Genomic DNA, 12,516 nt, shown 5'->3' with positions numbered 1-12,516 from the left:
AAAAAAAAAAAAAAAAAAAAATTAATTAATGAAATCATTCAAAATATATTATCTGACCATAATGTAATTAAATGAGAAATAAATTGAACAAAAAGAAAAAATGGCAAAAGAAGTTTCCAATCACTTGCCAACTAAACAACGTATTTCTAAATAATCCGTGAGTAAAAGAATACTACTCAAGGGAAATTAGAACTTTTCATTTGTGGTCAGTTCAAAATATCAGAATTTGTGGGAGTGCAGCTAAAGCAGTGGTTAGAAGAAAATTTACAGTATTAAATGCTTATCTTAGAAAATAGTGGTCTCAAACCAGCAATCTAAGTTTCTACTTTAAGCAACTTGGGGGAAAAAAAGGGTAAAATAAACCCAAAGCAAGCAGGAGAAAATAAATAATAAAGAGCAGAAAATCGATGAAACTGAAAACAAAAACCACAGAAATATCAAACCAAAAGCTAGTTCCTCGAAAAGACTAATAAACCCCTTACAATCTGACAAAGAAAAACAATACACAATTGCCAACACCAGGAATAAAAGAGGGATGCCACTACAAACCCAAAATGCCACAAATAATTATATGCCCATAAATTCGACAATTCAGTAAAAATAACTTTTCAAAAGCCAGAAACTACAGTTAAAATACACTCAAGAAGAAATAGCTTACTTAAATAGTCCTATATCTATTAAAGAATCAGAATTCATAGTTTAAAATATTCTGAAAAAGAAAACCGCAGGCCCCAGCCGGACATGGTGACTCATATCTATAATCCTAACACTTTGGGAGGCCAAAGCAGGCGAATCACTTGAGGTCACAAGTCCGAGACTACCCTGGCCAACATGGTAAAATGCTGTCTCCGATAAAAATACAAAAATTACTCAGGCATGGTGGCACACACTTCTAATCCCAGCTACTTGGGAGGCTGAGGCAGGAGGATGGCTTGAACTTGGAAGAGGTTGCAGTAAGCCAAGATTGCACGGATGCACTACAGCCTGGGTGACAGAGTGAGACTCAGTCTCACACATAAGAAAGAAAACCGTAGGCTGAGATGGCATCACTTCCCAATTCTACCAAACATCTAAAGAAGAAATGATAACAAATCTACACAATCTCTTCTAGAAATGGTAACAGAGTAAAAATAAAAGCTTCCCAATCCATTTTATAAGGCCAGCATTACCCAATTTTAAGACTTACTATAGAGTAATTAAGACCATGTGCTATTAATAAAGGAATAGACGCATACATCATTGTGGAATAAAAAAAGGAGTCCAAGGCCAGGTGTGGTGGCTCATGCCTGTAATCCCAGCACTTTGGGAGGCCAAGGCGGGCAGATCATGAGGTCAGGAGTTTGAGACCATCCTGGCTAACATGGTGAAACCCTGTCTCTACTAAAAATACAAAAAATTAGCCGGGCACGGTGGCATATGCCTGTAGTCCCAGCTACTTGGGAGGCTGAAGTAGGAGAATCGCTTGAACCTGGGAGGTGGTGGTTGCAGGGAGCCAAGATTGCGCCACTGCACTCCGGCCTGAGCGACAGAGCAAGACTCCATCTCCCCCCAAAAAAAGTCCTGCTGCTTTGCAAAAGATACCATTTGCTTTGTAAAAGATACCTTAATCGAATACAAAGTCAGGCTATAATCTAGGGGCAAACATTTGTAAACTATATAGCCAATAAAGTTTTTACTTCTAGCATATATAAAGAACTGTCAAAATTCAACAGCGAGAAAACAGATAACCCAGTAAACTATGGGGAAAGATTTAAACAATTCACCAACAGATGAGAAATATATACATGAAAAACCATGCAACATCATTAGCCATTAGGAAAATAAAGTAAAACCACAATGAGATATCACTATCTGTCTATTAGAATGGCTTTAAAAAAATAAAAACTTAAAAAAAATGGCTGTATCCAGTTCTGGCAAGAAAATGAATCCACTAAAACTCTCATATATCAATGGTAGGAAGGCAAACTAGCGTACTCTACAAAACAGTCTGGTGATGTATTATATAATTAAATATACACTTATGATATAATCCAGCAAACTTGCTCCTAGGTGTTTATTTACCCTACAGAAATAAAAACTTACATCCGCAAAAAAACCTGTACACAAATTCTAGCAGCTTTATTTATAATCGTCAACAACTGAAAACAATCCAAATGTCCTACATTCATACAAAGAAATACTACTTAGGAATAAAAAGAAACGATCTATTAAAAAAATTAACAACATGGATGAACTTCAAAGCTATTGTGCTGAGTGAAAGAAGCCAGTGTCAAAGGTTTCATACTGTAGATGTATATATGCCACCAATACAGCACTCTAGAAAAGGCAAATCTGGCCGGGTGCGGTGGCTCACACCTGTAATTCCAGCACTTTGGGAGGCCAAAGCGGGGTGGATCACTTGAGGTTAGGAGTTTGAGACCAGCTTGGCCAACACGGTGAAACCCTGTTTCTACTAAAAATACAAAAAAGTGGCTGGGTGCAGTGGCTCATACTAATCCCAGTACTTTGGGAGGCAGAGGCAGGTGGATCACCTGAGGTCAGCTGTATAAGTACAAACCTTCACTCATATAGGATTAGTACAAGCACCCAAGACAAAAATTTAGTTTTAAGTGGTACTAGAAGGGTAGTGAAGCCAGCCCCAGATGCACGGCAAAAGAAAATGCAAAACACCCGAAATAACCTAATTTATACAGAGTACATAAAGAATTCCCACGGATAAAACGTTCAAGAAACATGTTCACAGCCAAAAATCATAAAATCGCAAGCCACCAAGAGTTTGAAGCTGAGGAAACAAAGAAATGCTGAATCAGATGCACAAAAACTGTAGATGATGGAATTATCAGACAATAAATCTACATTTAATAAATCTAAAGAATTAAAAGATGGGATCAAAAGTGGGATGGTGAAAGGAATAAGAAACTACAAAAAATGAACCATAGAAATAAAAAATTCAATTACTTTTTTGTTTGAGCTGGGGTCTTGCTATGTTGCCTAGACTGGTCTCAAAACTCCTGGGCTCAAGTGATCTTCTCACCTTAGCTTCCTGAGTAGCTGGGAGTACAGGTGTGTGCCACTTCACCCAGCTTACAGTAACTGTATGATGAAAATAACATGCGCCGGGCATGGTGGTTCATGCCTGCAATGCCAGCACTCTGAGAGGCCAAGACGGGGGGATCACCTGAAGTAAGGCATCCAAGACCAGCCTGGCCAACATGATGAAACCCTGTCTCTACTAAAAGATAAAAATTAACCAGGTATGGTGGCAGGTACCTGTAATCCCAGCTACTAGGGAGGCTGAGGCAGGAGAATTGCTTGAACCCAGGAGGCGGAGGTTGCAGTGAGCCGAGACTGCGCCATTGCACTCCAGCCTGGGTAACAAGAGCGAAACTCCCACTCAAAAAAAAAAAAAAAAAAAATTAGGAGGGCATAGTGGCGCACACCTGTAGTCCCAGCTACTCGGAGACTCACTCAAAAAAAATAAATAAGTAAAACTGATAAATTCTAGGAAAAAAAAAATCAAACAATCCAAAAGAAAGCAGAAAATGGGAAATCAAGGAGGGGGAAACAGAAAATAAACATAAAACATACAATAACTGTAACCTAAATCCAAAGATATTAATATTTTTATGTGTAATAAATAAAATTAAATTAATACCAGTATTTACACATTATAAATAAATACTTCCAGTGGAACAGTTAATTTAATGTAAAACATTATGCTAAAATTTATATTGAAATAATTAAATTTACCAACAAAAACCCCAGATTGTGAGAAAAGATAAAAATAACATGACTCGGCTGGGCTCAGTGACTCATGCCTGTAATCCCAGCAGTTTGGGAGGCTGAGGCAGGCAGATCACCTGAGCTCAGGAGTTCGAGACCAGCCTGGCTAAAATGGTGAAAGCTCATTTTTACTAAAAATACAAAAAATTAACCAGGCATGGTGGTGCACGCCCGTAATCCCAGCTACTTAGGAGGCTGAGACAGGAGAATAGCTTGAACCCAGGAGGCAGAGGTTGAAGTGAGCTGAGATCACATCATTGCACTCCAGCTTGGGCAACAAGAGCAAAACTCCGTCTTGAAAAAAATAAATAAACAAAATAACATAACCCAACTGCTGCCTACAAGAAACCCCGTTAAATGAAATTATAAAGGTAGGTTAAAGGTAAAAAAAAAAAAAAAAAATAGAAAAAGATATGCCACGTAAGCACTAATCAAATGAAAGCTGGAGTGTCTATATAAATTGGACAACAGCTATACCGGATCCCAGAACAAGGAAAATTACCATAAAGAGGGAATTACATAATGATAAAACAGGCAATTCACCCAGCAGATATGTTTCTAAACTGAACACACCTAACAACAGAGCCTCAAAATATGTGAAGCAAAACCAGATACAGCTGAAAGTAAAATTGGAAAAACAATTAGAGTTGGAAAATTCAACACTATTCTCTGAGTAATAAAGTAATATAATTGCATACAGAATATCAGCAAGAATAAAGAAAAACTGAACGCCATCATTAACCAACTGAATCAACTTAAAATTTATAGAAAATTGCCTGAAAAGAGAATGCACATTCTTTACACTAAGATAAAAAAATTAATAAATGGGCCAGGCTCATGCCTATAATCCCAGCACTTTGGGAGGCCGAAGTGGTGGATTGCCTGAGGTCAGGCATTCGAGACCAGTCTGGCCTACATGGTGAATCCCCATCTCCACTAAAAACACAAAAAAATTAGTGGGGCGTGGTGGCATGTGCCTGTAATCCCAGCTACTGGGGAGGCTAAGGCAGGGGAATTGGTTTGGTTGAACCAGGAAGGTGGAGGTTGCAGTGAGCCAAGACTGTGCCACTAGAGTCCAACACTCCAGCCTGGGTGACACGGCAAGACTCTGTCTCAAAAANAAAAAAAAAAAAAAAAAAAAATTAATTAATGAAATCATTCAAAATATATTATCTGACCATAATGTAATTAAATGAGAAATAAATTGAACAAAAAGAAAAAATGGCAAAAGAAGTTTCCAATCACTTGCCAACTAAACAACGTATTTCTAAATAATCCGTGAGTAAAAGAATACTACTCAAGGGAAATTAGAACTTTTCATTTGTGGTCAGTTCAAAATATCAGAATTTGTGGGAGTGCAGCTAAAGCAGTGGTTAGAAGAAAATTTACAGTATTAAATGCTTATCTTAGAAAATAGTGGTCTCAAACCAGCAATCTAAGTTTCTACTTTAAGCAACTTGGGGGAAAAAAAGGGTAAAATAAACCCAAAGCAAGCAGGAGAAAATAAATAATAAAGAGCAGAAAATCGATGAAACTGAAAACAAAAACCACAGAAATATCAAACCAAAAGCTAGTTCCTCGAAAAGACTAATAAACCCCTTACAATCTGACAAAGAAAAACAATACACAATTGCCAACACCAGGAATAAAAGAGGGATGCCACTACAAACCCAAAATGCCACAAATAATTATATGCCCATAAATTCGACAATTCAGTAAAAATAACTTTTCAAAAGCCAGAAACTACAGTTAAAATACACTCAAGAAGAAATAGCTTACTTAAATAGTCCTATATCTATTAAAGAATCAGAATTCATAGTTTAAAATATTCTGAAAAAGAAAACCGCAGGCCCCAGCCGGACATGGTGACTCATATCTATAATCCTAACACTTTGGGAGGCCAAAGCAGGCGAATCACTTGAGGTCACAAGTCCGAGACTACCCTGGCCAACATGGTAAAATGCCGTCTCCGATAAAAATACAAAAATTACTCAGGCATGGTGGCACACACTTCTAATCCCAGCTACTTGGGAGGCTGAGGCAGGAGGATGGCTTGAACTTGGAAGAGGTTGCAGTAAGCCAAGATTGCACGGATGCACTACAGCCTGGGTGACAGAGTGAGACTCAGTCTCACACATAAGAAAGAAAACCGTAGGCTGAGATGGCATCACTTCCCAATTCTACCAAACATCTAAAGAAGAAATGATAACAAATCTACACAATCTCTTCTAGAAATGGTAACAGAGTAAAAATAAAAGCTTCCCAATCCATTTTATAAGGCCAGCATTACCCAATTTTAAGACTTACTATAGAGTAATTAAGACCATGTGCTATTAATAAAGGAATAGACGCATACATCATTGTGGAATAAAAAAAGGAGTCCAAGGCCAGGTGTGGTGGCTCATGCCTGTAATCCCAGCACTTTGGGAGGCCAAGGCGGGCAGATCATGAGGTCAGGAGTTTGAGACCATCCTGGCTAACATGGTGAAACCCTGTCTCTACTAAAAATACAAAAAATTAGCCGGGCACGGTGGCATATGCCTGTAGTCCCAGCTACTTGGGAGGCTGAAGTAGGAGAATCGCTTGAACCTGGGAGGTGGTGGTTGCAGGGAGCCAAGATTGCGCCACTGCACTCCGGCCTGAGCGACAGAGCAAGACTCCATCTCCCCCCAAAAAAAGTCCTGCTGCTTTGCAAAAGATACCATTTGCTTTGTAAAAGATACCTTAATCGAATACAAAGTCAGGCTATAATCTAGGGGCAAACATTTGTAAACTATATAGCCAATAAAGTTTTTACTTCTAGCATATATAAAGAACTGTCAAAATTCAACAGCGAGAAAACAGATAACCCAGTAAACTATGGGGAAAGATTTAAACAATTCACCAACAGATGAGAAATATATACATGAAAAACCATGCAACATCATTAGCCATTAGGAAAATAAAGTAAAACCACAATGAGATATCACTATCTGTCTATTAGAATGGCTTTAAAAAAATAAAAACTTAAAAAAAATGGCTGTATCCAGTTCTGGCAAGAAAATGAATCCACTAAAACTCTCATATATCAATGGTAGGAAGGCAAACTAGCGTACTCTACAAAACAGTCTGGTGATGTATTATATAATTAAATATACACTTATGATATAATCCAGCAAACTTGCTCCTAGGTGTTTATTTACCCTACAGAAATAAAAACTTACATCCGCAAAAAAACCTGTACACAAATTCTAGCAGCTTTATTTATAATCGTCAACAACTGAAAACAATCCAAATGTCCTACATTCATACAAAGAAATACTACTTAGGAATAAAAAGAAACGATCTATTAAAAAAATTAACAACATGGATGAACTTCAAAGCTATTGTGCTGAGTGAAAGAAGCCAGTGTCAAAGGTTTCATACTGTAGATGTATATATGCCACCAATACAGCACTCTAGAAAAGGCAAATCTGGCCGGGTGCGGTGGCTCACACCTGTAATTCCAGCACTTTGGGAGGCCAAAGCGGGGTGGATCACTTGAGGTTAGGAGTTTGAGACCAGCTTGGCCAACACGGTGAAACCCTGTTTCTACTAAAAATACAAAAAAGTGGCTGGGTGCAGTGGCTCATACTAATCCCAGTACTTTGGGAGGCAGAGGCAGGTGGATCACCTGAGGTCAGCTGTATAAGTACAAACCTTCACTCATATAGGATTAGTACAAGCACCCAAGACAAAAATTTAGTTTTAAGTGGTACTAGAAGGGTAGTGAAGCCAGCCCCAGATGCACGGCAAAAGAAAATGCAAAACACCCGAAATAACCTAATTTATACAGAGTACATAAAGAATTCCCACGGATAAAACGTTCAAGAAACATGTTCACAGCCAAAAATCATAAAATCGCAAGCCACCAAGAGTTTGAAGCTGAGGAAACAAAGAAATGCTGAATCAGATGCACAAAAACTGTAGATGATGGAATTATCAGACAATAAATCTACATTTAATAAATCTAAAGAATTAAAAGATGGGATCAAAAGTGGGATGGTGAAAGGAATAAGAAACTACAAAAAATGAACCATAGAAATAAAAAATTCAATTACTTTTTTGTTTGAGCTGGGGTCTTGCTATGTTGCCTAGACTGGTCTCAAAACTCCTGGGCTCAAGTGATCTTCTCACCTTAGCTTCCTGAGTAGCTGGGAGTACAGGTGTGTGCCACTTCACCCAGCTTACAGTAACTGTATGATGAAAATAACATGCGCCGGGCATGGTGGTTCATGCCTGCAATGCCAGCACTCTGAGAGGCCAAGACGGGGGGATCACCTGAAGTAAGGCATCCAAGACCAGCCTGGCCAACATGATGAAACCCTGTCTCTACTAAAAGATAAAAATTAACCAGGTATGGTGGCAGGTACCTGTAATCCCAGCTACTCAGGAGCCTGGGTGAGAGAGGGAGAGAGGGAAGGAGGGAGGGAGGAATGGAGGGAGGAAAAAAGGAAGCAACACGCTGAAAACGTAATTCAGTAGCAGATTAGATCTCATTTTAGTTCACTGAGAATCAGTGAACTAAAAGATCTGAAGAAATCACTTAGCCCTTTGACACACAAAGACCATTTAAGATGAAAAAGAAGAACATGAAGGCTGTCTAATCAAAATCCCAGGTGATAAGTAAGAAGAGTATGTAGTTTCTAAACTAATAGAGAAGAAAAAAACAGATGCTGTTGTCAAAATGCTTGTAGATCCACATTTACTGTACAACCTAGAGGAAGTTACTTAACCTTTCTGAGCCATGGTTTCTCACGTGTAAAATAAGACAATAATGCCTACCACCTGCATAGAGGTCCTGTGACTAATAAATAAAATCCAAACATACACTAAGCGCAGAATGCAATAAATGTCACTTGCTGGCAATTTAAAAAATAATTTTAGGGTTGGGCGTGGTGGCTCACACCTGTAATCCCAGCACTTTGGGAGGCCAAGGTGGGCAAATCACAAGGTCATGAGTTCGAGACCAGCCTGGCCAACATAGTGAAACCCTGTCTCTAAATAAAATAATAAACATAATAATTTATAAAAATTCTACCTGCAAAGTGCAATAAAATATTGAAACACGAAGGGAATAAGGTTATCTGGATAATGGTTTCATTTCAAAATCAGTGGAGGAAAAAGTAGGACATTTGACCCTGCTTCATTTACTAATTCTGCTGACACACTTAGAAGATCCAGTCACTCCAGATATCCCTCCTGCTCCTTTTCCATTCACTGATCTGACTCTACTCCACTCTCCAAATTCTCCCCAATTTACAAAGGGTTAGAGGAGAAAAAACCTGATTTCAATCCTTTCATTCCTTACCTGAAGTTCTGCTTTGAAACTAAAAAAAAAAAAGTAAGACACACAGGTACACGCAAGAAAATCACATACTTACTTTTCATTAGTTTTCCTGACAATTCTTTTAGTGGAGAAGCGGGATTATTTCTACTGGCTACTGTAAGTGTGGAGGAAGATTCTTGGGTTTCCATGGAAACTTCATGAGCAGGAGCTCTGGCCATTTCAAGATGGAGAGAATGGGTACTGTCACATTCCTGGGAAAGCAGCAAGTGATTCTGAGTGTAGTTAGTTCTATTACTCAGGTCAATTCCTTCTGAATGAGTCATAAACAACTGTGCTGAGCCAGAATCCTCCAATCTCTTCTCAAGAGAATCAGTTAAAAAAGATGCTGTGGTTTCATGTTTTTTTGATGGAGAGACAGGCTCAGCCAGTGAGCTCTGCTTCACTGTGTTTAGACTGTGTGCTCTTATTCGCGACCAAGTTGTTGAGTGAAAACTTTCAGCCTCTAACCAAAATTTCACCAAATGCTCCATTCGCCGAAGTTCCATGAATTGAATGAAATAAGGGAGGACAACAGTGTCGTGCAAGACTTGTTCAAGGGTCTTAGAAAGGCTTGATTTGGTCTCTTGAGTCTGGTAGTCCAGACAAGATCTGCCTAAAAGACAGAAGCAAAAGAATGAGCAGTTCAGCAATAAGTAATTTCAGACTGACAGACTAGTCAATCACCTTTAGCAATAACCGGTACCAGAGACCTTGAATAAAGTTTACTTCCTACCAACTAAAACGAATAAAAAACTACAAATACTATGCTTTTGGCTTCTGTTTATTGTCCTTCTTTTTTTCTTTCTTTTTGAGACAGAGTCTCACTCTCTTGCCCAGGCTGTAGTGCAATGGCACTATCTCGGCCACTACAACCTCCACCTCCCAAGTTCAAGTGATTCTCCTGCCTCAGCCTCCTGAGTAGCTGGAATTACAGGAGTGTGCCAACACGCCTGGCTAATTTTTCTATTTTTAGTAGAGATGGGGATTCACCATGTTGGCCAGGCTAGTCTCAAACTTCTGACCTTGTGATCTGTCTGCCTCAGCCTCCCAAAGTTTTGGGATTACAGGCGTGAGCCACTGCGCCCGGCCTACGCTTTTGGTTTCTAAACAAAGTACAATTGTCCAAAGCTTATCTAAATTATTAAAAAGTTATGTGCTACTCAATAATTCTCATATCTCTTTGAATGACAATTCAGACCATGCAAATTCTTAAGAAAAAAAACTTATGATACTAGTTCCAAAGAAAAAGGGGCCAATAAAAATATTAAAAACTATACTCAACCTCATTAAAAATCCCAGAAAAGCAAATTAACATAAAATGCATTTTTGCTTGTCAAATTAGAAGATTTTCTTCAAAAAATAATAAGCAGTAACAAGGGCACAGGAAAACAGGTAACACTCTCATTCTCCGGTCATGAGGACGTAAACTACTGGAGGAGCATCCAGGAACAGACCGCAAAGTCTTAGCAAATGGCATGATTTTCAATCCAGTAATTCCACTTGCAGGCACTTATCCTGAGGAAAAATTGTGGATATATCTACAAAGATGTTATGAACTCAGGATTACTCATTCATAGTAAGTTAAAGAGTAGCTTTACAATCTTAACGTTAAAACATGAAACTAAAAGTAATTAAAAAAAATCATTGGGCCAGGTGCAGTGGCTCATGCCTGTAATCCCAGCACTTTGGGAGGCCAAGGCAGGTGGATCGCCTCAGGTCAGCAGTTTAAGACTAGCCTGACCAGCGTGGAAAAACCCCGTCTCTATTAAAAATACAAAAAATTAGCTGGGCATGGTGGTGCATGCCTGTAATCCCAGTTACTCAGGAGGCTGAGGCAAGAGATTGCTTGAACCTGGGAGGCAGAGGTTGCCTTTGAGTCAAGATCTCGCCATTGCATTCCAGCCTGGACAACAAGAGTAAAACTCCGTCTTAAAGAACAAAAAATATTTATCTTATATTTAACTAAATTTACGTTATAATTATAACCACAAGCTAATTGTTATGATAAACAAAAAAATTTTTTTGAATTGGCTTTCATAGCATGATCATAAAGAGGGTCATTCTTATAAAACTGATTGAGGGTTTAATCAATTTGTCAAAAAAGCTTTTCTTAATTCATTGATACATATCATTTTCTTGAAGCATGTCATGTGTCATCATCCTCAGCCTTACTGTCAATGTCAACTAGTTCATCTTTGTCAATATCACAAGCTGGAGGAAATTCGCATCTTCTGCAAGATCGATAATTTCTTTTAATTAAACTCTATGAGATAATGCTAGATTCACATGAAGTTGGAAGACATAATACTGAAAGGGCCAGGTGTGGCGGCTCACGCTTGTAATCCCAGCACTTTGGGAGGCCGAGGCGGGCTGATCACCTGAGGTCAGGAGTTCAAAACCAGCCTGACCAACATGGCAAAACCCCATCTCTACTAAAAATATGAAAATTAGTCAGGCATGATGGCGGGCACCTGTCATCCCAGCTACTAAGGAGGCTGAGGCAAGAAAATCGCTTCAACTCGGGAGGTGGAGGTTGCAGTGAGCCAAGATTGGACCACTGCACTCTAACCTGCGAGACTCTATCTCAAAAAAAAAAAAAAAGAAATTGCCCAGGCCGGGCACAGTAGCTCATGCCTGTAATGCCAGCACTTTGGGAGGCCGATTCGAGTGGATTGCTTGAGTCGAGTTCAAGACCAGCCTGGGAAACATGGCAAAACCCCATCTCTACAAAAAAAAAATAATAAAAATAAAAATAAAAAATTCAAAAATTAGCCAGGCATGGTAGTACATGCCTGTAGTCCCAGCTACTCAGGAGACTGATGTGGGGGGATCACCTGAACCTAAGGAGGCTGAGGCTACAGTAGTTGTAATCATGCCACTGTATTCCAGCCTGGGTGACAAAGTGAGACCTTGTCTCAAAAAGAAACAAAAACAAACAAAAAAAACCTGCCTATTTTCCAGAGCGTCTATACCATTTTAAATTCCCATCAGCAATTTATGAGTGATCTAGAAAAACTTAAATTTTACTTTGTGAGCTATGTGCATTTTGTTTGCCATGTACTATTGCTCAGTGCGATCCGAAAAAACATTTGACATTCTGATTTGAATACACACAAAAGCAGAGAGAGAGATGTCAAAAGATGTTATTAGAAGTCTATTCATTCATGGATTTTTTTTGTCAACTTATGACAACATGACATGCAATTTTTATAAGTACAGAAATTTGGGTAACAAATACTGAGTAAATAAAGGTCTCCTGTATATGTTTTTGCTTTGAAGGAAGTTATTTTAGGCCGGGCGCGGTGGCTCAAGCCTGTAATCCCAGCACTTTGGGAGGCCGAGGCGGGTGGATCACGAGGTCAAGAGATCGAGACCATCCTGGTCAA

At 39.0% G+C, this 12,516-nt stretch overlaps 1 protein-coding gene across 2 annotated transcripts in view; it reads right to left on the bottom strand.

Annotated features, from left to right (window-relative positions):
- The window catches only part of AKAP10 (A-kinase anchoring protein 10), an 86,568-nt gene that overhangs the window by 69,008 nt on the left and 5,044 nt on the right, over positions 1–12,516 (bottom strand). Inside the window, exon 2 of one of the 2 annotated variants that reach the window (XM_017514909.2) lies at positions 9,186–9,743. The exons of the other annotated variant lie outside the window; for it this stretch is intronic. Within the exon in view, the coding sequence (XP_017370398.1) occupies positions 9,186–9,743 (558 nt within the window). The remainder of the gene's footprint in view (positions 1–9,185; positions 9,744–12,516) is intronic. 2 annotated transcript variants of the gene reach the window in all.

Source organism: Cebus imitator, unplaced genomic scaffold, assembly GCF_001604975.1.
Source record: "Cebus imitator isolate Cc_AM_T3 unplaced genomic scaffold, Cebus_imitator-1.0 Scaffold538, whole genome shotgun sequence".
Lineage (NCBI taxonomy): Eukaryota > Metazoa > Chordata > Mammalia > Primates > Cebidae > Cebus > Cebus imitator.
This window is presented reverse-complemented; position numbering and strand designations above follow the sequence as displayed.